The following is a 23,147-nucleotide window of genomic DNA, read 5'->3' on the forward strand; positions in this document are numbered from 1 at the left end:
CAAGGAACTGAGGTCCTCAGGCCACCTGTCTGTGAGGAGCCCACAAATGAGCTTGAAAGCATAGCCTGTCCCAGTCAAGCCTTCAGATGAGACCACAGCCCTGGCTAACTTTAATTGCAGATTTGTGAGCAATCTTGAGCCAAAGCATCCAGCTAGGTCATACCTGGATTCCTGAAAACTTTCTGGGTTATTTTGAATGCTATGGATGCTCTTATCTTTTGGCGCATCTATGCATCATATTTCCATTGGATGTGTACCTAGGAATGGAGCTGCTGGGCTGCAGCATGTATTCAGATCCCACAGATACTGCCACGTAGCTTCCCAAGGGGACAGTACCGATCCATACTCTCACCAGCGGTGCCCACATCCAAGCTCTTACCTCACTATTTTGGCAGGACTCTGCTGCTTCTCAATTCAGCACAGGACCAGGTATGCGATGGGACTTTAATGGCATATTGTATTAGTAATAATGCTGATAAGAAGAATAATCCATAATAAGATATAATAATAAGAATAATATTAATGTTAAGAATAATAATACATCCGAGGCTATCTTTTGCATGCCCAACTACCTGATGCTTTAATTTTCAAAAAGCAATATGTAGCCAGGACTTCACAGTGTTATTATTATTTTATGTGTGTGGAGCACTGAGTGAACAAAACGTTGAGCGCTAATGAGAACATATAGGTATCATGGCTGCCCCTAAATTGGATTTCTTAGGAGATACCAAAGGTTAAAGAAAAGAAATGGCTGAGGTGGAAAGCTTTTGTAGTATATGTCCAATATTTAGGTTAGTTAGGCGATCACAGGCTTTTGTTTTGGCTTAAATTTCCCAGATAATGATCTTCATTTTCTGCTTGATGTTGCTATTGAAGCCGTCACCGAGGCCTATTGTTTTTCATCGGAGAGAGTGTTTTTATTGTATTATACCTGTTTTTCAGTTTTACGCCGGTAATTACATTTTGTTGATCTATATGGGTTTTTGGCAGTTGTGTACTCAACAAAGCTAATTGGGATACTGTTGAAGATCCCAGCATTTCTTTTAATGACCCACATAAACGGCAGATTTCTTTATTAGAGTCATATTTTTTGAATTCATGGTTATGGCCAAGACAAACGAGTAATCCTCACGAGCTCGGCCTTATGTCCACAATAAAAGCAGTCTACGAAAAAACTCAAGTTTGGCAGAAGCAAGCCAGCACCATGGGCACCTCGTCCTGGTCTGGGTAGGGAAACCCTTGGTGGGAGCGTGAACTTGTCACTGGAAACCCCTGGAAGATACAGAATTCCAAACTTGAAATGTGGGCAATGTTAGCCACCAGGAACTCGCCCCAGACACAGTACTGGAAAAGCAAGTGATCAAACATCATTAAAATTAGGGGAATAAAGATGCCATCACAGCAGGAAAACATTCAAAACCCACATTAAGTGCCACGGCTCATGATCCAAGGGCGTGCTCGAAGGTGTTCAGCACTCGTTTGCGGGGAGAGGTGTAGAATGGCAAAGCTGATGCCCTTCTGCCTCCTGGGGAAGTCGTGGGTGCAGCACCAGGGAGCAGAGACACTAGCTCCCAGCGCGTCCTGCCTGGGACCTCGAGGAGTCCCCTGGCTGTGGGCCTTCTGCGGGGTTTGGATGGTGCTTTGATGAAAGACTCTGCACACAAACGTGGGCCCAGCTGCGGCACAAAGGCCCTGGTGGATGAGTGTGGACGGGGGGTGTGGGGGTGGTACCCATGATGCCCCCTGGCGGGCACTGAGGACACACTTTTAGAGAACAAGACTGTTCTAGGACCACTGCCAGCAACTGTGGCTAAAGGGTGACATTCCCTACGTCCATGGCTAGTTTCTGACTCATCTTTAACCAGAAACTCCAAGGTTTAGGCCATTTCTGGGCTTACCCGTAACAGTGGCCACAAATTTTGGGTTTAGGTATAGCTAACATACAAATGAGTCACATAGTTAGAGGTAAATCAGTGTAGCCCTGTGTGCAAATCAAGGCATTTCTGAATGTTCGGGGGGAAAAAATGGCATTTACGTTCACGACCAGACTGTTTGGCGGTCCCCCAGGACCTCAGCTCATGGGGATGCTGGGTTTGCGATGGCACCGGGGGAGCTGGCATCTCTTCGAGGCTCTCAGTGGAATGGTCCTATTTCCCAAGCTTTTGTGGAAGAGCAGTGCCACCCTCTGTGAATGTGTCTTCTCTTCCAACTTCCAGTTATCTCTAACGGCATCTGACCAAGTATCAGTGGGGAGGAGGGTAAGGAAGGACCTGGAAGATCATAGCTCAAAAGGAAGAGGTAAAGGAACTGCCAACATTGAAGCTAATATTAGACTTTTAGACTCGGGAGGACACGTGTTAAATCGCTTCAAATGTGTGCGGCTGTTGAGTGACAGCAAACTCTGCATCTCTATCCTTTTTGGGGTCAAAAAGATGAAGTTCAAAACACTGAGCATTTCCTTAGAGCAGGAGGAGCATTAGTCAGTAAACCTCTCTCCTTTCTGGGACTTTTGGGCTCAATGCTCTGGTTCTAGCTTACCGCCCCACAGATGCCCTCCAACCTGGTGACTTCAAACAACAGCCGAAGAGAGAAGGACCGTATCTCATGATGCGGTGGGTTAGGAATTTGGACAAGGATTGCTCCACGTGGCACTGACTGAGGTCACTTGGTGGTGTTCAGCTGGAGGGTGGGCTGGTCTGGAGGGCCCCGGATGGCTTTGCCGTCATGTCTGGTACCTTGGTGGAGGTAGCGGAAGGCTGAGCTCAGCTGGGACGGTTGACCAGAGAGAGCACCTGCATGTCGCTTCTCCAGTAGGGCAGTCTCAGAGAAGCTGAGCCTTTACACGGACGCTCAAGACTTCCATGACAGGGTTTCGAGAGACAAGAAGTGAGAGCCACCCTTCTCCCAAAGCCTGGGCGTGAGAACTGTCAGCACTGCTTCTGTCACATTCCATCAGTCAAAGTGGCCAGAGTCACGGGGGAGGCGAGTGACTGCGATCTTTATGCTTCTTCGTCATCTACCACCTTCAGAAAACAAATTCAAGCCTGACTGTAATTTTTCCCCTGCTTTCTAAACTTACTCAAACCAGAAAGAAGAGGAAAGAGCTCTCTTTGGTGCCAAAGGCACCTGCTCTCACTACCAGGAAGTCCTCATTAGGACTCCTTGTGGTTGAATTAGTTTCCGAGCAGTGAAACATTGCTCAGGTAATTACTTACGTCTTAGAACCATGATTAGTGTGAAAATTAATGGGAGCTCATGAACTGTATTAACAGCAAGCTTACCAAGCATCCTTTAAAAATGCCTATTGTCCTTGGAGCTTAAAAATGCTCCCAAACTCCCAGCAGGCGAGGTGAGCACAACTTCCTAGGAACTTTTCTTGCTGCAACAGAGGCGCTTTTTCCCTTCTTCTCATTTGCTTATGCGTTTGTTTGCATAGAGTGATTTCTGACAGACACATTCAAAAGATGCTGTGATCTTCCTGCTTTCATTCTTCTGGCTTGTGAAGACTCATGAAGGTAAAGCTGAGTCTACATCAGTTGAGGTGCTGAGGACTGAAGGAGACGCTTGTCCCAAGGTGGAAGGAAGGTCTCTAGGAGCAGGGGGCTCTCTGGGGCACTGAGTTGGAGAGCGCTGCCTTGAAGACAGAAATGAGCGTGGTCCTAGGAACAGGACCCTGGGTCTTCAGCAGTCCCTGCCCACGGCAGTTACTGGCTGCTCAAATTTATCTTCTAGGAATCTTGTCTGTCACACATGTCTATCAGGTTTTGAAACGGACAGCCCCCTGACGGGCTTGCTCTCCCACTTATCCACCTGGGCTTTAGTCACTTTCCATCCCTGAACCCAAATGTAGCCACACCCCAGTCGCATCCAGTTCTCCCCGGCCTTACTTAAGCGTCCCACCCCACACTCTCTTGGTCTGGTCCTTCCTTGATGCATTTGTGCTTTTTAATTCTGCACCCAGTGTTTTATTAGCAGCCTCCTTTACCTTCCTCCACCACACAGCCTGGAAGGAACACATTCTTGTTCCTGGAAGTGCTCCAACTCTCACATCTGCACGTCTGTGCTAAAATCTCTACTTTCTGATGAGTGATCTCACGAGTCATCACCTTGGTGACTACCGGGGGCCCTGCCTCTTCCTGCTGGATGCTCACCGCTCCAGGGGAACCGCGGGTCCGTGGAAGGGCCACCTCCTCTCTCCTCTGGGCTGTTACCTGAGCTCTTCCCTGTCAATGTTCTCCAACTTACCTCCTGTTCTTTCTTTCTTTTTTTTTCCAACCAGAATATGTTTAATGACCCTTACGAAATTATAGACCATCAGTCCATATGCAGGGAAAACATTTTGAGTTAATTTAGGCATTTAATTAATTATTCCCAATTTATAGGTTCTCTCAGCTCATAGTCCAATGGAAAATATAAAACTTACAATTATCAAATGTTTTTTGTCCTATTCTGTTTTCCCCCAAGATTCAACTTAAATCTTTTCTCCATTATTCTTGGCAATATTAGGGGGAGCTTTTTTTGGCATCTTTTTCTCTTTATTCCTGTGGCCTCTGCATACCTGTCCCCATCAATTATAGATTTACAGATACATGCTCTCTGTATACTTTATCTATTTAAGTATCTGGCTCCCCATCTGGCTTGTGAACGCTCTCTGGGTAGGGACCATGGACTGTTCATCTTTGAATCCCCAGGCTCTAGAATGGTGCTTAATGTTCAATAAATACTTGTTGAATTCATGCTTGCATACGATAATTAACGACTGGTGGAACAGGGGACAGGTAGGCGGCTGGAAGGCTGGCTGGCTAGTGGGCTGGTGGGAAGATGGCCACTGGCTGGGAGAAAAGATGAATGAATAGATGATTGGGTTGACTATTAATTTTATAATAACGTTGGAATGATGTTCACACGGGATGACCTTACACCTGGAATTTTATGACTTTTGAGTCCCGGTGAGACTGGCACCACCTCCGTTTCCTCCACATTCCTATTAGAAACTTGCACATGGATTCATTTGTTATTCCACTACAGCTCTAACAAAAAAGAGTCTTGAGTTAATTTTAATTCAGCATTCTTAAAACTCTGGGAGACAAAATGAGATTTACAGAATGTACAGTAAATAAGAGGTTAATTTTCCTGCTGAGGCTTGCTTGATATGCCCCTAGAAGAACCTCGTGGAGTGTTACTTCTCTTAAGTCATCGAGGCCATAAACACAAATAAAGATTTGTTCAGAAGCAGAGAAGCACAGGTGAAAACTGGAAGTTAGAGTCTTGGCTGCTGTCTTAGGTGCACTGCTTGTCACCATCACTAAAATGTGATTTTTAGAGACACAGCATTAGGACACAGTGTAGGGTCCCAGCTGTCAAAGGGGAGGCTGGCTCTAAGGTAGGCATGGAGAATGGGTTTTATCTTGAGTGCCAACTCCGTATCAGCTGGAAATAGCTGCCTGGAGCACAGTGTTGAGAAGGATTCTGAGGCCCTATATAGGATGCAGTTCTTCAGCGATATCTGCCGTGAGTAGGGAGTCACTTATACGTATCTGTCATATACTCGCCTTCTCTGTTCTAAGACCACAAAAGGTGTTCATTATGACAGGTGTTCACGCTGGCTTGTCCACTGATTCTCCCTAATGATTCATAAGATTGTTCATGAAAACGTATCTTCAGAGATTTTGCAGTTCCTGGAAGCAGACTTTTGGACCAAATTTGCTCCTTTGGTGAATGTGGTTAATAAAATGTAGAGGGAGTGATGAGGAAAGCTCGCCGTGACATCAGTACCCCTTAGAGTCATTTTCTCTGAAGCAGAAAAGCTTGTTTCACTGTCCAGGGCAGGTTATCTACTGCTGAGAAAGGGTGGTTTCTTGAGCAGTTGTGGTCAGTAGCATGTTGTGTCGAAAGTGAAAAGCATTCACTTCTGCACAGATGCAAATACAATCAGATTAACTTTATTTTAAGCTTTGATTACATTCTAGTTAATAAGAATATACTATGTTAAGCCAGTCTAACAGTCTAGCAAAATGCATTTCCTTTTAAAATTGAGTACTGGAAGGCTTGGCAAATGCTGGGAGATTACTTAACAGAGTTAGGTGCGGTGAGCCTTTAGAGGGGACCCATTAACTCTCATGGATTCCGGATGCCGAAGGATCAGAAACAGTCTCAAAGGCTTAGAATCACAATCTACTGACCTGAATCACACTCTAGGCATATCAGTAGGTAATTTTGACAATAAATCAGCCCTGCAGATAACTACCAGATAGCCTTGTGTGTCGGAACCTCGGCGCCTGACACAGATGGTGCCGGCGTCCTCAGCCATCGGGTGTGCAGTGGTGCTAGCTGTTTGCAAGCTGGAGGCCATACTACCTTTTAGCGCCTGCGTGCTGAGCTGAGGTCTCAAGGTGGACGAGGCCAAGGACAGGAGAATTAGTGGCTGCCCATCCTTCCATGTGTCTGGTCACTACATCTGCCAGCTTCTCCAACTTGTTGGGTTTATTCTGTCTCTAAAACTGGTCCCAGACCTGTGTCATTGGGCCAAAGAGATGAGCCCAGAGAGACAGGTGAAGCATAATCGTTAATTAAAAACTAATTCCTCATCCTTTCTGTCCCAAGTCAGCCTCATTACATCTTAACACTGCAGTCCCCAAAGGGTTAAAGTAAGGGCCATTCGCTCTTGCTGATCAGGCCACAGTGTGACACCGCCTATAAAATGCACCATAAAACCATATAATTTAATAGATCTGAGTATTGCACCTGCTTCCTTATCTCCTCTTAGGTGATTAAGTTTCCCGCAAATGCAATTTGTTAATATGGGGCCACATCTCCCAAGGTAAATCTGTGAAATTTGGCAGGCAGGCGCTTCGCCGCAGGTGCAAGATGAAAGACCTTTCCCGGCTTTGCCGAGAAGAAAAATGATGTTGCACTCAATTCCTGGGAAAAATATTCTGACAGAGGGGTAGAACCTGGTTTCAAGGAGAGGGAATAGAATCGCAGGGCCCACATCAGGTGCTTCCCTTCCTTGTGGGGAGTATGTTGCCCCAAACAGGCCGACGGGGGGGATGAGAAGTCCTGTTTTACGTGAGGCCAGCTAGTGACCAAATCCCCTTGCGAGGAGAAGTCCTCGGATACTCGGAGCTGCAGTCACTTGAGATGATAAATGATAAATTTTACTCTCATGAGCTGTGAGTGCTTAATTAGAGCTTAATTAAAGCTAATGCTCGGACTCCTAGGGAAGGTGGTGGGATGAAAAACTAACTTCCACACTGAACAGCCGCACTGAAAAGCTGCACCGCTCTGGGGCCCCATCCAGTCCGGGCTGGGTCTTCACATCTAAGTAAAAGCAAGAGCTGACTACTTTTGCACTAGAACGCCCTTGGCCAGGACTACAAGAGGCCAAGGGCCTGGGTCCATCTCAGCCCCCGTGTGTCTACACAGAAGATCGTCTCTGGATCTGCAAGTCCAACTCGCCGTACACGTGTCTCAGGGAGTCGCTGCTCATACTGGCTATCAGCTTCCGGGGCCCGGAGACCCAAGGCCGAAGCATCTCTTCCCACTGCACGGTGGCGTTGGGCCGGACTTCCCTGAAAGGATGGGAAAGACAGGGAAGGTTTTACTCCCCAGATAGGCAGGTCCCGTTTCCCACCTTGATCAGGAAGCAGTGAGAACCCTGCCAGAGTCACACGCTCCCTTCCCCTCAGTTCACTGTGGGTGGAAGACTGAAGGGTCTGGCTGGCTGATTTCCCCAGTTACCACCAGAACGAGGCCCCTAGGTGAGACTCAGCCAGCGACAGTCTCGTGAGTCATGGTTCCTTCCACCTGGGTGCATCAGCTGGCCTCCCAGTAGACATGGCCCATCCAGCATGTGGTGGAGCTGGGCTGAGCCCCGACACCGGCCATGAGTCAACACCAGCTTGTACCCCCATCCCCACAGCAGCCTCGTGGACATGACTTATCCAAGTCAGCTCATTTTGGGAATGCTCTAGGACCCTCCTGGGATTATCCAAGATTTCTTCAAAGATCACCAAAGCAACATGGATTTTAGCTGGATGTGGGTGCACCCCCTCTGGGGTGAAATGGGGAAAAGCCCCAAGTCTTAGAAACCGAGACAGATTAATTACATAAGAACTCCCTTTCTCTCTTCTGTCTGTGGCCAGTGAATTGGGAAGTGCGCCTAAGGCTTGGGGACCCCTCTCGGGGGCTGCTCTGGGCATTGGTTTTTGATAGTCTCAGTGTCTCAGTTAATTTGGTATTTGTCAATTCTTACTTTCTGTTCTTCAGAAGTGTGGCTACATAAATTATCTAAATGGTTATGTAAAAGCCAATTTATGCAGGGGCACCCACACAGCCTTAACAGGGGAGTAGTTTTCAAACTCTGCAAGTAGATTTTGTGATTCAAGTTTTGAAAAACTCTGAGCTCACCAGGGGTTTCCTCCCCTATGAAGGGTGGACATTATGAAACACTGACGAGGGTGTGGAGAGGGTGGGGCGAGTTACATTCGTGCTGCACTTAGAGCCACGGCAGGTCATGGTCAGTGCCGAGGGTTGGCTGTGTGTTGCTGGTGATGTTAACCTCACCTTCATCCTCGCCGTTATCCCCATCACCTTTGTGGTCATTGTTTGCGCTGCCTGAACTCTCTGCAAAAAATTCTAGGAAAGTTCTTTCTACCTGCATGCGAGAAACAGTTCTCTAGCCTTCATTTAAATGATCCTTTCAATACAAATAGAGATTTTTTAGAGATTTATTTCTCAATAGCCATGCTGTTTCGACCCTGATCCATTCATTCTCTCTTCCCTGGGTTTGCCCAAGTGATCAGTCAGGAACATGCTGCAAAATGGTTGTCCTGCTTAAGGATCTGGCCTGGGGCCACGCTGTGCAGGTGACTCCCTCACACAGAGACTCTGACCCCTGGGCTTTGCTTCATTAATTGCTCTAAGTCCTAAACTTGTCCCCATGATATTCGTACATGTATCCATGCTTACTCAAGAGTGTCGTCAGAGACACTCATACATGAAGAAACACATGCATGTCTAAGGCTGCATTTGCCTTGAGATAAATGCATACACACAGAACGGAGAAAACCATTCGCCCATCTCGGTAAGTGGAGTAATACTGGAATAATCCTATTTTCCTGGGGATAGGCGTTGTGATAAATGATCTCAGTGATGTGCTGAGCTATCAGGATGCGCCGGCCATTTATCATCCTGAGCGCACGCAGGCACAGGGGATCAGGATTGCCGTAAACTGCAGCGATGTATGGTTTGCCCTCCCTGCGTCCAGCCCTTAGCTTCTGTCCTACTCGAGAGACGCAAAATTTAAAACAAAATTACAAAGTCGGGGAACTTTTAGAATAACTTACTGAACCTGCTCTTTTTTTTCTTTTTTTTTAAAAGAGAAAAATGAATCTGGAAGATGAATTATTTGATGGTCTGGAAGGATCAAGTGCAGAAAGCTGAAAACGGAGGGTCTGCGGGAGCAGCACCTCTGAGCATCCGGAGGAGATGGGGGGAGAGCAGGAAGGTGAACCGTCTCAGAGTGGAGTCGGCTGAGCCCCGAGGGCAGAACGGACATGACACCACCTCACCCCTGGTTCAGTTCCCTGATCTCCAGCTCCCATCTCTGCAGACCCTCTCCTTTGAGCCCCAGACCCCTGCCGCCTAGGGCCCTGGCAGGGGTATGAGTGGGCAGGTGGGATGGAGACTCCCTTGACTGTCCAAGATGTACGTCCGAGAAAGGAATACAGTCTCGTGAGGGACTCTGGTTCTACAGAATTGCACTTTTTAAGGGTCCAAGTTGTTACCCTGAACCTGCCACTCCTGGATCAGGTCTTGGCAGCATCGGGTACCCTGCAGTGTTTCAATTATCGAACAAGATGAGCACGGGCGCTGGCTGGCTCAGGTCTTGGCTGTGAAGGTGCGAGGTGGGATCAGGGGAAACACACAGCAGTGCTTTCTCCAGACTCCCGAGCCCACCCTAGTTCACCAGTATTTTCCACATCAAGCTATTTCCAATTTTTGACAGTCTCTGAGAAATGAAGCTTCCCTTGCTTTGGAGAGACCCGCCCTCTGGATCTGGACCGCCTAAGGGACTGAGGACCTGGCTGTCTGCCTGTTACTCATCTGCATAGACCTATGATTCACCCCCTTTACTCCCGTGTCAGACATTAACAAGAGCAATGTATCTGGACGCTCAACCGCCGTCGAGCCCTCTGCCCCCAGACGGTGGGTCGTCGCTGTGCGAGGGTTCACCTAGTTCGTCTCTCTCTTAATACACAGCTTGCCTCTTTCCACGCATTGGCCTGAGATCAAGGTGGGAGTTTTGCACAGCCCAGGTGTAAAGGTAGCAGGAGTTTCTGGTACCCTCAGATGAAGAGGGTTGTGGGGTTACTGCTGGAGAAGGAACAACTGGATACAGCAGGGTGTCTGATTTGAGGAAGAGACGTGTTTCACATTGCCTGACCGATTCTTGCATCTGATCCGCGTGGGAAGGTGTGAGGACGGCTGAGCGAGCCCGTCGCGTCTGACGACAGCAGGGCTATCCCTGCTGGCCTCTCCCTCCAGCTCGGGTGCGTTTCTAATTTAATTCTTTCTCTTTTTTTTCCTGCAACATTCCTATTAGCACAGGAAGGTTGTTATGCTTTGTGCTTGTATTTTTTTTTAAAGCACTCAAATTATTTTCTCTGTTGTTTATTACATCCACCATAATTAGAAAGAAACACAGAGAGCCCTTAGCGGGCAAATTTTCTTTAAAGGTGCCTCACAAGGGGTGAAGGAGGCTTTGCATGTGTCCCATAGACTTGGGGAGGGGGGTTGCCCACAAAGGGCACTGGGGAGACTCCCCACATATCTGGTCATAAGGCAGTTTCCAAATCCTTCCTCCTCCCTTTTTACACCTTAGAAGGTCATCCCACAGGAAACACGCTGGATTGATGGATGCTGACGGGGACTTATTTGTGGGAGAAATGAAAGTAACAAACCTCAAAGATTGGGATTCATTCTGGGTATCACACTTTAAGAAACTGGAGGGTGTGGGAGAGGGAAGGAGCTGAAACCACACTGGGAGAGAGGGGAATGAGGTCGGGCAGGAACGAGGAGGGCGCAGGAAGAGCGGGCGTCTGTCTGCAAGCACGCGCCAGCTGGTAGGTGGAAGTCCAATGCGCCTTGCTCTGCGCACAGGTCCGGGTGGCAGAATTAGGATCATCTTGGGGATCGAAAGGCAGACTTGTCTTCTCACAATTACGGGCTAACAGCCTGACCATAAGATGGGCTGTCTTGTTGGGTGACACTCTGTCAGTAGACGTCACGGAAGCTGAGAACCGTGAGGCACCATGTGATGGTGCTGGGCGTGGAAGGAGCAGGGTTTCCTTCATGTTACCACAGAGCTTGGGGCGGTCGTTGGTCCCCTGGATGGGGACCCAAGTCTAGAACTCTTTAGTCTCACCTTTATTCTGCTGAAAGCTGCAGTTGTAGAGAGTGCTTGGGTTGGTAAAGTCTTGGAGGTGGGGTTGGAGAAAGGACCCAGGAAAATGGATGCGTGTCAGTGTAACACCTGGCAGGTGTTAGTCACCGGCAGGCACGCCATAGTTATCAGTAGAATTAATAAGGAGGAGGCAGGATGGCAAAATTCTTGACTCTTGGGATCTGGAACCAGCCATCCTATGTCTGAATCGTGGCTTCCTTCTATAAACGGCCCAACTTGGGACAAACCAGTCAACCTCTCAAAGCCTCAAATGCCTCCACCACCGAAGGAAGATGTGATAACAATACTCATCTCTTTAGGGTGGCCTTAAGGATTAAATGACGGAAGTACTGGTCAAGCCAATCCTTTTCTTTTTTTAACCCCAAGCCCCACAAAATTGCCAGTAAGGAGAGGGCAGCTTCTCAGACACATTCATTGGGGATTAGATGTGAGTTTGGAAAAGACGGAGAGAGAAAACTTCCCACAGCCACACATCACTTCCCCACTTCCCCTCCGTGCTTACCGGAACATCTTCCTCATTGGTTTTGTCACTCCAGGACCATCCAGGCGTATCCACACGTTTCGCAGAGTTTCATTTAAAGGATTGGTGAACTCAACAGTCACAACCATGTCCGAGCCAACCATCTGAGCACCACGGACCTAAGAATTGGGTTGGAAGAAAATGAAACTCGTTAGCAGCATGTAAAACCTCTTCCTGCTCCCCTGTGTCCTGAACCATCCTTACTTTTTCTTCTGTTTCACAGAATGGCTATTTTTTTTTTTTTTTTTTTTTTGGCAATGGGACCAGTGTGATGAGGATAGCTTATTGCTTTGACTGGGGGATACCTAGTAAGAAAAAGATGGAAAATTACTAATTAGAATCATACTCCTTTCCTCATTATAGAAACCACCCTAATTAGAGCTCAGGTTAATAGCGGCGGCCACCAGCTGTTCCTGTCGGCAGGAAGTGGAAGGTGCACTTGGTTTAGCAACAGATTTCCATGGTGACGGCAGCCAGGCGATCTCTGCTTCTGGAAAGGGCTCGAGTTTCCTGCCAGGACAGGAGGGATTCCTGAGTTCAAGAGGAAGAAAACGCTCCAGGGGGCCTGTGCCTTCTTACTTTGAGACACTCTAGAAAGACGTCCCAGGAGGGAGTGCTCTCTGCTGAACTGGAAGGAGGGGAATCTGGACGCTAAAACAGACAAAAGGGATTTTTCCTCTGCAGCCACAGCATCAGAGTCCAGGAGAGCGTAAGGCTCTCCGTTGGTGGGTTTATCCATCACAACCATCGGGTATTTGACAGAGTCACCTGAGGTGCCCAGAATTCAAGTTCAATGTCAGCTTCAACACTTACCAGCAGTGGGGCCCCAGGTGACTTTCTCAACCTTTCTGAGACTCAGTTTTCCTGACTCTGAAACAGGATGGACGTCCCTACGGGGTAATCTGCGAAGAGCGCTGTTATTACGAGTTCCCAGGCTGTGTTCACAGCGTGTCACACGTAGAACCATGTGCTTCCCCAGCGCCAACGCAGTGTGCTGGGACACGGCCCAGGAGCTGGAGCGTTTGTATGTTTGTTTAGGGGATTTGTACGCCAAATGGATGGGTCTGCGTGAGCTCTGAGTAACTTGGGAACAAGATGATAATGATTGTTCTTCCCTCAAAGGAAAGGGGTAGGAATGGGTCAGAGACACAGCAGCTGACACAGCGCACAGCACATGACAAGGTCATAGCTCATGCTTTTCGGGATTAGTCATACTCAGGGTAGTTAGTTTTATTCACTTTATTTTAGCCCACTTTCAACTCCAGGATCTGGCCAGTGTCCAGTAAATACTTGTTACATTAGGCTGACTGCTTAAAAATGCAGTTTATTGGTTGGTTGAGTTTCCGATATATCAGTCTAGCCATTAAAATACCTTATTTCTTTAAGTAGTGTATAACGTAGGAAAAATCGTGTGGAAATGAGCCTTTCTGATGAATTAGAGGGAAAGAGGAAAGACATTGCCTAGAGAAGCAGATTCTTGCTTATTGACTTTAAAGTTAAGACTAAAACCTTATGGCTTTACTCTTTAAGACATATTGATGACTAAATTTATGTCTATGGGATTTAAAAAATTCATAAGAAAAATGAAAATTGCAGCCAGTACCCTATGTTTATTACTTTCAAGTCTCCATCTGCTAAGATGGGATGGGTGGAGAGCTGGGATCAGGGGTCAGGGGTGGAGGCAACATTGATCGTGATGATGACAACAGCAGGTGTCACCTACAAAGCACGGATTGTGTGCTAAGCAGCGTGTCCTCAGTGGTCCTCGACCTGGCATGCACAGCAGAACCTGTGGTTGGTTCATTTGTGGATGCTGGACACGTGGGTATGGATTTTGGTATCTGTGGGGGTCCTGGAACCAACCCCCAGTGGTTACCGAGGGCCGGCTGCGTGGAAGCGCATTATTAGAATACTTTACATGGAATCTTGGGTTTCATTCGCAAGCGCATCCAACATATTTTTCCTAAGCTGAAAAAAAAGAAATTTCAGAACACTTTTGGTTTCTAAAAATACAAGATCAAGATAACATTTACAAAAACTGTCTAAGTCGGAGAAAGTGGGGCTGCTTCAGAGACACTCCTGGTGAAAGTGTTTGCTATGATCACTTTGATTTTGGAAGAAAAATATTTTGGAGCCATCTGCCGTCCTCATGGCATGCTTTTGCAATTATGGGGGCAACCCCTTAAAAAATCTGATAATAGCTAGTGGCCCTTCCTCCCGCAGACACACACGGTGGCAAACACAGGATACATATGCTCCTTGAATGGAGTTTTGGGGGGATCATCACAGACCCGTGATGTCTGCCCATGGCCCTCGAGGGGCTCGGGGGCTCCACGTTAGGGACCCTTTATGTACGAGCAGGCTGGCCCTCCAGGAAGTTACCTGTGCTGTGGGAAGCAAAGTGGGCCCTTTCTGGTCACTGATGCCAGAGACGGGGGAAGCCTAGTTTTTGAAAAGCTGGTCCAGGGTCTGGGACATAGGCCTTCCTATACAGGCCTTAGACCTGAATATGGTCAAGCCTCCTCGGGTAATTTCGTGTGCCATGCCTCACCAGTCTGCTTCCGGATACCAGCCGTGTAATTAGCCGTCGGCATGGGTACATAAACACCGCCCAGCCTGCCCCGATGCTGGAGCAGGGAGACGGCGAGAGGAAAGGAGGGCCCTCCTCAGGTCGTGGAGTGTTTCTTCCACAGCTGACAAAGACTCAGTGTCCTCGTTTTGATATCTGCCTCCTGCACCCAGAATTTAAATGCTGCTCACCTGACTGCCGGGATGACCATGAACCTCGGAACTCAGACCAAACCACATACAAAAGCCTGCCCAACACTCAACACTGTGTTTCCTGCTCAGGGAATTTAAGCGGAGCTGTTTCCTCCCCCTTTTGAGGAAAATGGGGCCTACACAGAGGATTTGCACGCTGTGCGTTGATTTGCGTGCTGTGCCGGGCTGGGGAGCCTCTGACCACTCGTCCTGTGTGCTGACCTTAGGGACGAGGGGTCATTACTGGTGACATCAAACGCTTTTGTGACCTGATTTTTCCCCCCATATTCCACTTAAAATATTTGTTTTTTAAAAAATTAACATAAAATATGCCGTTTCCTCAAGCTTAACACCATTCACCAATACTGACATCCTGAGTTCTTGGTTTTCATACTATTTCATGATAATGAGCAACCGTTCTGAGTCTCTGGTAAACAAGAAAGTTAGTACCACACACGAGCTCTGGGGAAGAAATTCCTTCCTAGGGCATCGCAAGGTCTCTGCCATGGAGTACGTGCTTTACAATGTGCATAAGTGTGTTCAAAACCAAAACTGAAATGAAGGAGAAAGTCAGGAAAGAATGAACCTAGTTGGCAGTTCAGTTCACATGATTTACTAGCTCACCTCCCAGCTCTTACTTCAAATACTGTCAATCACATATTACGTGTGTTACTGGAAGATGACTTTTTCCCGCGTCCCCAGCCTATGGTCGCCGCTGGTGAGCAGCAGTGGCTTGTTTGTAACCCGTGCTCACCAGCACTGCTGTGGCCCCCACCAGCCCACCAGGGTTAGCATTCTACTAAATAATGCAAGTGGCTTTACGATCGTCAGGTCGTGTTCTAAGCCTGCACTGCCCAATGTGGTAGCCTCCAGCCACATGTGGCTGTTTAAATTCAAATAAATTACATTTAAATTAAATAAAAATTCAGTTCCTTGGTCGTACTGGCCACATTCCAAGGACTCAACGTCCACATGTGTCTAGCAGTCATCATACTGGGCAGTGGGGGCTGAGACTTTCCCGGAGGTGTAGGAAGTCCTATCTGACGGGGCCGCTGGGCAGTTTGCTAACACTAGCTCACTGAGGCCTCACAGCCCAGGTGAGGCAGATGCGAGGAGGGAAGGGGGGCACAGAGGAGTAAAGTGACTTGTTCAGGTTCACACAGATAGCAAGCTGGGGAAGTGAGATGTGAGGGCTTAACCACGCGTCTACACTGCGTCTGACCGGTGGCAGCGGTGACAGCGACTCACGTGGCTTTTGGTGATTGCTGAGACACGCGGCACTCTGCTCACCATTCTCCTGGCACTATCTGGCTGGTCCTCTCTGGACTTGGGGGCGGGCAGCAACGTTATCCTCATTGCATTGACGTGAAACTCAAACTTAGACGATAAACAGAGCCCCCGAGTTACAGGGCCTGTAAGTTGGCAGAACCCACACATGAATCTAGGGCTTTCTGACTCCAGAACATTCGTCTTTAAACACTACATACCCTGTCATCTCTGACAGCAGAGAGGCAAAAATAGTAACTTTTTTTTTTTGTGCTGAAAATAGCTTCTTTATTTCCTGAAATGCACTGAAGAATCATTTGCTGTATCACCTTCTGCTCTCACTAAACCACCGGTTGAGCACGATGATTATAACTTGACCCCGAACTGAGAAACAACCCAACTCTTTCTTTCTGACTTTATGGGGAAAGAATCGAATTTCTATGCAGAGCACAATGTGACAAGGCAGCCTTGGGGCCTTGCTACAGTGTGTTACACAGTCACGCTGAAGAGAGAGGCGGTGGGACCGGAGCTGTTTTAAATGGCACTTGGAGCGTTCCTTTTCCAGATACGGAGAGGAGTTTCCTCCAGGGACCACGTGAGCCCCCTTCTGTCTCCCCTGAGTCTTACGCCAGGCTCTCCAGGCCCGGCCTCCCTCTCAGGAGGCTTCCACAGGGACCGGGGCCCGTGCTCAACACCCAGGAACCAGTGCCGCCAGGTGAGCGGTACCTTCACTTCGGGCCGGAGGGCCACTGCTGCCCTGCCCAGCTCTCAGGGATGTGACCGCAGGTCCCAGGCCTGGAGAGGACCAGGTGGGGAGGGAGGGAACATTTGGCAGCACGTACTAGGGCCTGGTGGGGGATAAGCATTCTCAAATGGGACTTATTTAACCCACAGCAACTTTGTGTTTTATGTATGAGTGTAACTGAAAATGGGAATAGTATTATAATGCTTTTGCAAAAGGGGACACTGAAGTTCAGAGAGAGAGGATGTGAGAGAGAGAGGTGTGGGGGCGAACTAGGTGGTGGCTTCACCTGACTGATGGATTCTGGTCTTCATCACATCCTGACTGTGGTCACTGTACCACGCTTAGCTGTTTATAAGAATTATTTCTATTATCCCTTCCAGCAGCCCAATGAAGTCAGTAATATTACTGGACCCATTTTACATATGAGGTCATCGAGGAATTAGCCCAAAGCAACCCAGGTAGGATTATGAACCAGGAGGTCCGAGTCCAGCCATCCTAGCCCCTGTGCTGTGAGGCCTCCCTACAAAAGGTGCCCCTCTGCCCTGCACCCTCTCGTTGACTTGGGCGAGACAGGAAACCGCCCCCGGGAGTGGGAGATGCGCACCAGAACGCAGTCCTGACGCCACACACCGCGACGCCCGCAGACCAGTCCCAGCCTGCAGACCAGCCCAGCTCCCCCGCTCCTCCCGTCCTCTCCCCAAAATAGCCATTCGTCACAAATCAAAGTGCTGAAGAATCTTTTCCTGACTTAAAGCATCTTACAAAAATCAACACATGGGAAGGCAGAGAAAAATTCTAAGTCTGATCTTATTAAAATATATTTTTCTCATCAAAATATTTTGATAGCTTGGAAAAGAGATGTGAGCTCATTAAAGTTTAATGAATGTCTCTCCCTGCCATGCTCTGTACGAGGACTGCACGCTCTGACTCATGCATGGTGGGGGCCGGGACTAGGCAGTTCACTGGGAGCACAGTTTAACCCAGTTCTGATCTCTGTCGTCACAGGGACGCAGTGCAATCCAAGACGGGGTCGCTTAGGACGTAGGTACGCGCCCGCTGGCCTAGCTGCTTTGGCTGACAGCGATGTGGACTCAGACTGTGGGTCCCATACTGTCCCAGGTTGGTCTCCATTTGCTCTGGAGCCGGAACTGGGTGAGGACAGCTGTCAACTAGCCCGCTGGCAGCTCCAGTCCCAGGGCCGAGCTGGGACTCCCGGAGGACAGTGCCTGGGGCAAAGGCTTTGAAGGGAAAGGAGAAAAGAAAGAGGCTCTGACTTCTGGGAGGTCAGATGACACAATGTCACCTTCATGCTCTAGGATCTCCACAGAAGCCCCTTTGTTCACGGAATCAGGTGCGGAGCTGTCATGCAGAACTTGTAGCCTCCCTTCAAAGTGGCCCCCGGCTGCCTCGAGACGACTGTCTTCACTCGTGCCTGCTCCCAGACTGCACGCCGGCCAAGGCGGGCCTCTGCCTGCTCCCACACCTGCCGTCTCCCTCCCTCCTTGCCTTTGCCTGTCTGCGTTTTTTCTAGAATCTGGAGTGTTCTCTCCGCCCACCTCTACCGGCTGAATGTCATCTCTTCCGAGTCCGAAAGCCCTGGGTTAGAAGACTCACTTCTCCCCGCGTCAGGCAGGCGATCGCAGGCAGCACCAACAGTGACAACAAACCCCGAGCAGCGCAGACGGGGGTCTGCCGTGAGCTGCGCGCTGGGTGTGCATTAGCTCGTCGGATGCTCAGGGCAGCTCTGTAGAGTAAGACCTGCCACTGCCCCTCCGACAGCTGGGGACAGACGCCGAGAGGCAGGAAGTGAGGGGCCCAGCGTCACCCAGCTCGGACGCTGAGGAAACAGGCTTTGAGCTCAGCTGCTTTGGTCTCAGAGCCCGTGTCGGGACCGCTGTGCGGCAGGGCACTGCCCTCCCTGGGCCTCTCAGATGTCTCACCCTTGAAGGGGGCACAGTGACCCCCGCCTCGCAGGGTGGAAACGAGGATTGAACAAGGGCGGGCAGGAGGCACGTAATAACCTAGAGCTCATCCCTCACGGCTCCGCGTGCCCGTCTCATCACCCCTGCCGGCAGCATGGGTCCTGTCTCTCACACCCTCTCTCCCTGCGCCTGGCCCCTTCCTTACCGTGACCTTGGGAGGGTCTGTAAGCTGTGGGCCCCTCCCAGGCACAGAGATGGACCAAGGGTTCTAGCATTTCCCTAGAACTTGAGGCTATGTGTCCAGGGGACCTGGACCCCTGCGCCATGGTCCTTTTGTGCTTTCACTGCATTTAGCTCCCTCTCCAGCTCCTGGTTTATGCAGTTTATGTGACCCCCCTCCTTGAGGACTGCTGGGTAATATTTCAATGTAGACTTTCTATCTCCTCTCCCCCCCTCCCCTCCCTCTTCCCCTCCCCCTCCCCTCCCCCCTCTCCCTTCCCTTTCTCTGGGTCCTCTCTAACTCCCACAGTCGCTCTCAGGATGACTGCCACCTGGACACTGTGGTTCTGCATCCCACGACTCCAGCAGGCTAAGCAGAGCCCCAGCCGTCCCCCAGCCCATGAGCCAGTTTCTGGGACCAGGGTTTCTCACAGCTCAGGGACAGCTGGCTGGCTTCTGGTGTGTGAGGGGACTTACCAGGGACACCTCTTCCCCTGCCTGGATTCAGTTTGTCCTTGGGGTTAATACGGCCAGTGGGGTCAGTGGTTAAGGGACCCTTGCGTGAGAATGCTTCCTGCCTCCTTTGCTGAACGTGCCTGGGACCGGCCAGAGGCCAGAATTTCCATCTCTCTCTCCTCCTGGAGTCCCAGTCCAATGCCCTTCCTCGAAATCAATTTCCTCTAAGAACAGCATCCCTAACATCTTTATGGAAATCAAAATTATAACAAAAACAAAAAACCTGCAGGTGTTTTTTTTGGAAGTACACGCCCCGGCTCGTGTCACCTGAGCTGTGAGAGGAGCTGATTTGGGTTCTGCCCCTGGGGAATGAAACTGCTCTTTAAGTAAACTTGGGAGGTAACTCACAAACACTCCTTCAATGAGTAACGTTCAAAAGCTGCAAGGTCCCGGCCTCCTTTATAGATCGCACTGACCACCCACAGCTCTGCTCTGCCTTACACTGTGGCCTGAGCACTCGGCAGCCTGGAGGGGCTCTCTCCCCCGAGCCCTTCACAGGGACAAGCTGGCGGTTCAGAGCTAGGTGAGCGTGCGGGTCTTGCCTCTGGTGGGAAAGGCCCTGAGGTTGAGTTCCTGAGCCAGAGCGGGGAAGGAGGCCTCCCTGGGCTGCTGGGAGAGGCCGGTGGGGCCCCCGTGTCCCCAGGAGAGCCCACCACGGGGGCAGCGCCCTGGTCCCCGCACCAGCGCTTTGTGCTCCTGAGTTCACGTTCTCAGGGGACTGACGGCGGCTTGGGGGGAACCCCTGTACCACTTCTCTGTCTTGCCTGTGTCGTACTCCGCCTGCAGACCCTGCACCCCTCATTCTGTTGTCTCTGAAGGCCTCTGGTATAGATGGCGCTGTGATGGGCCCGTGGGAGGTCACTGGGGAGAAAGAACCAAGGACATGCGGTGATTCAAGACCTTCTAGAAATGGAGGGCCTGGGGTTCTCTTCCTCGAGGGTGCACACTTCCTACGTGTCATCCTAATGTGACTCCCTCAAGTGCCACCCCCACGGCACTGCACCCAAGGAAAGCCGCCATTTTGAATGCCACACATTAGCTATTAGCTTTACAGATCATTCACAGCAAATGATTCATAAGACACAAGGCAGACCTCCCCTCCCCGCCCACTGCCCCTCCCCTACCCCCCACTAAAACTTTGATTAATCCATCACTTTAGAGGAATGCAGCTTAGGATCTGTGCCAAGCACTTTTAATCACGTGGGAGGGGCTCTGAGCCCCAGGTAAGGCTGACAGAAGGGGTCACACCCCAAGGACCCTGCTGGGGGCCTGGGCTTCTGCTTCTAGGGCAGGAGGTGTCTCAGGGATGTGACTACGGGTGCGGCCAGTGTCCCGAGAAGTGGGAGCAAATGGGCTGCCATCTCTGTCTTCCCTTCCCACCCATCCTCAGCCTCCTCTGCCAAGCTCCTTTGAGCTGTGTGGGCAAAGATTTCCGGTGGTAAATGGAGAGAAGACATTAAAACTACTAGCCAATCAGGCAAAAAAGACCCTATGGTCATAGGAGTCAGGAAAGTGGTCAACCCGGGGACGGGGGCGGGGGTGCTTGGCTGGAAACGGTGTGCGGGAACTTTCTGGGCTGTTGGATGTAGGAAATCCTCTGCGCCGGCATCTGGCCGGTGGTTGCCAGGTGTGCCCATACAGGTCACCGTCATGAGCTGACCTCGCACTTGGCGCAGTCTACTGCGTCCAGCTCCGGGCTCTCTAGTACCGTCCAAAGAGCAGGCGGGAGGGGGTGCGGGTGGCTTCCGCTTGCTGCCACGCCTGGCCCACTTTGCACTGAGTTCTGAGCATCTGCGTCCTTACACACCTTTGTCCTCCTCCACAAGTGTGTTCACACTCACAGGTTGTGTTTGTGTCTGCAGCCACAGCTGCATATTTAAATCTGGAGAGGGGAGAAGAGTGCTCTCTGTGCAGGTCTATATATAGGGTGGTTTACTTCTTTCAGAAAAACAGGAGGAGCCTGGTTTCTTTTTTTTTTTTTTTCCTTTGAGCAGGACCCACATTCACACACACACACACACACACACACACACACACACACACACTCACAAACAGTACACCTGGCTGTCCATCAACAACCCAGCCTTTGCCCTTCATCCGAGATGCTAAAACTGACCTTGATGATGACCTTGGGGATCGTCAGCACAATGGACTTCTGCTTGGCCAGAACGTCGTTGGTCTCGTTGACCCGAGCCGTGACAAAGAAGTGCAGGAACGCCTGCTCCAGCAGCTGGCCCATGTACTCGCCCGCTCTGATCTGCACCTCCTCCCTCGTGACTGGCAGGGGGAGAACAAACAGGCGGCATCAAGACCGGGGGTGGGACCTGCGTCCCTCTTCCCCGAGGGCCCCGGCTCTCCCGCCTGAGCACAGCCTCCACAGGGGACGCGCAGGTGAGGCGGACAGAGCGGGGTCAGTCAGGGACAGGACGCACTCCCGCTTCTTGGGTCAAGAGCGGATGTGCTGGAAACTGAACATTCAGGAAAGTCTTTCTAGAGGCAAACGTGTCAAATTTTCCAAACAGTGCTTTTGCTGCTGTAAAATGCAACCTGACGAAGAGGTTTAAAATCAAGGACCCAGGGCTTTTAGCTGCTCTTGGATTTGGGCAGAAACAGTCCCAAGACGGCAGCTGTGGGGCGGTGATGTCCTCGCCACCGTGCTGTGTCCCCTCCTGCGATGAGAAAACACGTCCTGCAGGCCATGGCCATGCTTGAGCAAAGCTATCGACCTCCTTAACCTTTGCCTTGTCTCCTTTGCTCCACACTTTCTTTCCAGCTCTTACTGTACCAATCTGACATGGCTGTTTCTATTTAAGAGAAAGAAGTGGTTGAAGCTGGTTTTCACCGTAGACATTCAGCTCTTCCGCACCCTCTATCCTGTTTGCTACTTAAAGAGCCTCTGTGCCAAACGCTTGTTTCCCCAGGTCACTGATGTTGGCTCGTAGGTGTTGGGGACAGGCCAGTGAGGATGACATTCGGAAGGAGGGGGTGGTCGTGGCTCCCCTCCATCCACCAGCGGGGCTGAGGATGGGGCCCCTGTCCTGTGGCTCTGACCGCAGCAGGGAGGGCTGCTTGCAGCGCCCGCTCTCTCGCTTTCGCCTCCCACAGCGCAGGAGCGCAGAGAGCAGAGGGCAGCTCTTCTGCAGACGGAGCCTGGGTCGCAGGGCAGCGCCTGGTGCTACCCGCTCAGAGCCACGTGCCAGCGGCAGGCTTGGCAGGGAGACTCACCCCTCCGCCCCCATCCACGGAACCGCACGTCTCCGCCACGGCTCTGCCCAGTGTCTGCCTTTGGCCAAAATTTCCTCCTCCTATGGAGGTTATTGGAGGAAATGATCCCCACGGGCGATAGCCTAAAGCACAGAGGGGAGTCCGTTTGAGCCCTCCGTCCCTGGCCGCCATCCTGTGCTGGGCACGGAAGGCCGTGTGGGGTGAGCACCAGGGCGCAGGGCGGCCCCCTGCCTTGGGGGCTCCCAGGCCACAGTGCGTCAGGTCGCCCTTACCTGCTTCAAGGTCTCTGTGCGGATGAGCCGGTGCTGTGACCGCCTCTGGTCCTCGGACTGAAGCTTTCTCCGTCTTGGCTCCACCTCACAATCACTTGAGGGCATTTAAGAACTTCCCCAGCTGGATCTCACCCCAGACCAATTAACTCAGAACCTTGGAGGTTAGGGCCCAGGCCTTGATTCAAAAATTCCACAGCTGACTCTTACGTGCAGCGGGGCTGAGAAGCACCGGTCA

The 23,147-nt window shown here is 50.4% G+C and overlaps 1 protein-coding gene across 3 annotated transcripts in view; it reads right to left on the reverse strand.

The window, feature by feature from the left end:
* Positions 1 to 5,920: 5,920 nt before the first annotated feature.
* The window catches only part of F13A1 (coagulation factor XIII A chain), a 124,856-nt gene continuing 107,629 nt past the window's right edge, over positions 5,921 to 23,147 (reverse strand). For 2 of the 3 annotated variants that reach the window (XM_032462451.1, XM_032462450.1), the window contains 3 exons: positions 21,532 to 21,692; positions 11,970 to 12,106; positions 7,418 to 7,571 (listed from right to left, as the gene is read on the reverse strand). In XM_032462451.1, coding sequence (XP_032318342.1) covers positions 7,418 to 7,571; positions 11,970 to 12,106; positions 21,532 to 21,692 — 452 coding nt within the window. Of the gene's footprint in view, positions 7,572 to 11,969; positions 12,107 to 21,531; positions 21,693 to 23,147 lie in introns of all 3 variants that reach the window. The other variant, XM_006181096.3, reaches the window with a different exon arrangement.

Source organism: Camelus ferus, chromosome 20 (assembly GCF_009834535.1).
Source record: "Camelus ferus isolate YT-003-E chromosome 20, BCGSAC_Cfer_1.0, whole genome shotgun sequence".
In the NCBI taxonomy this organism is placed as follows: Eukaryota; Metazoa; Chordata; class Mammalia; order Artiodactyla; family Camelidae; genus Camelus; species Camelus ferus.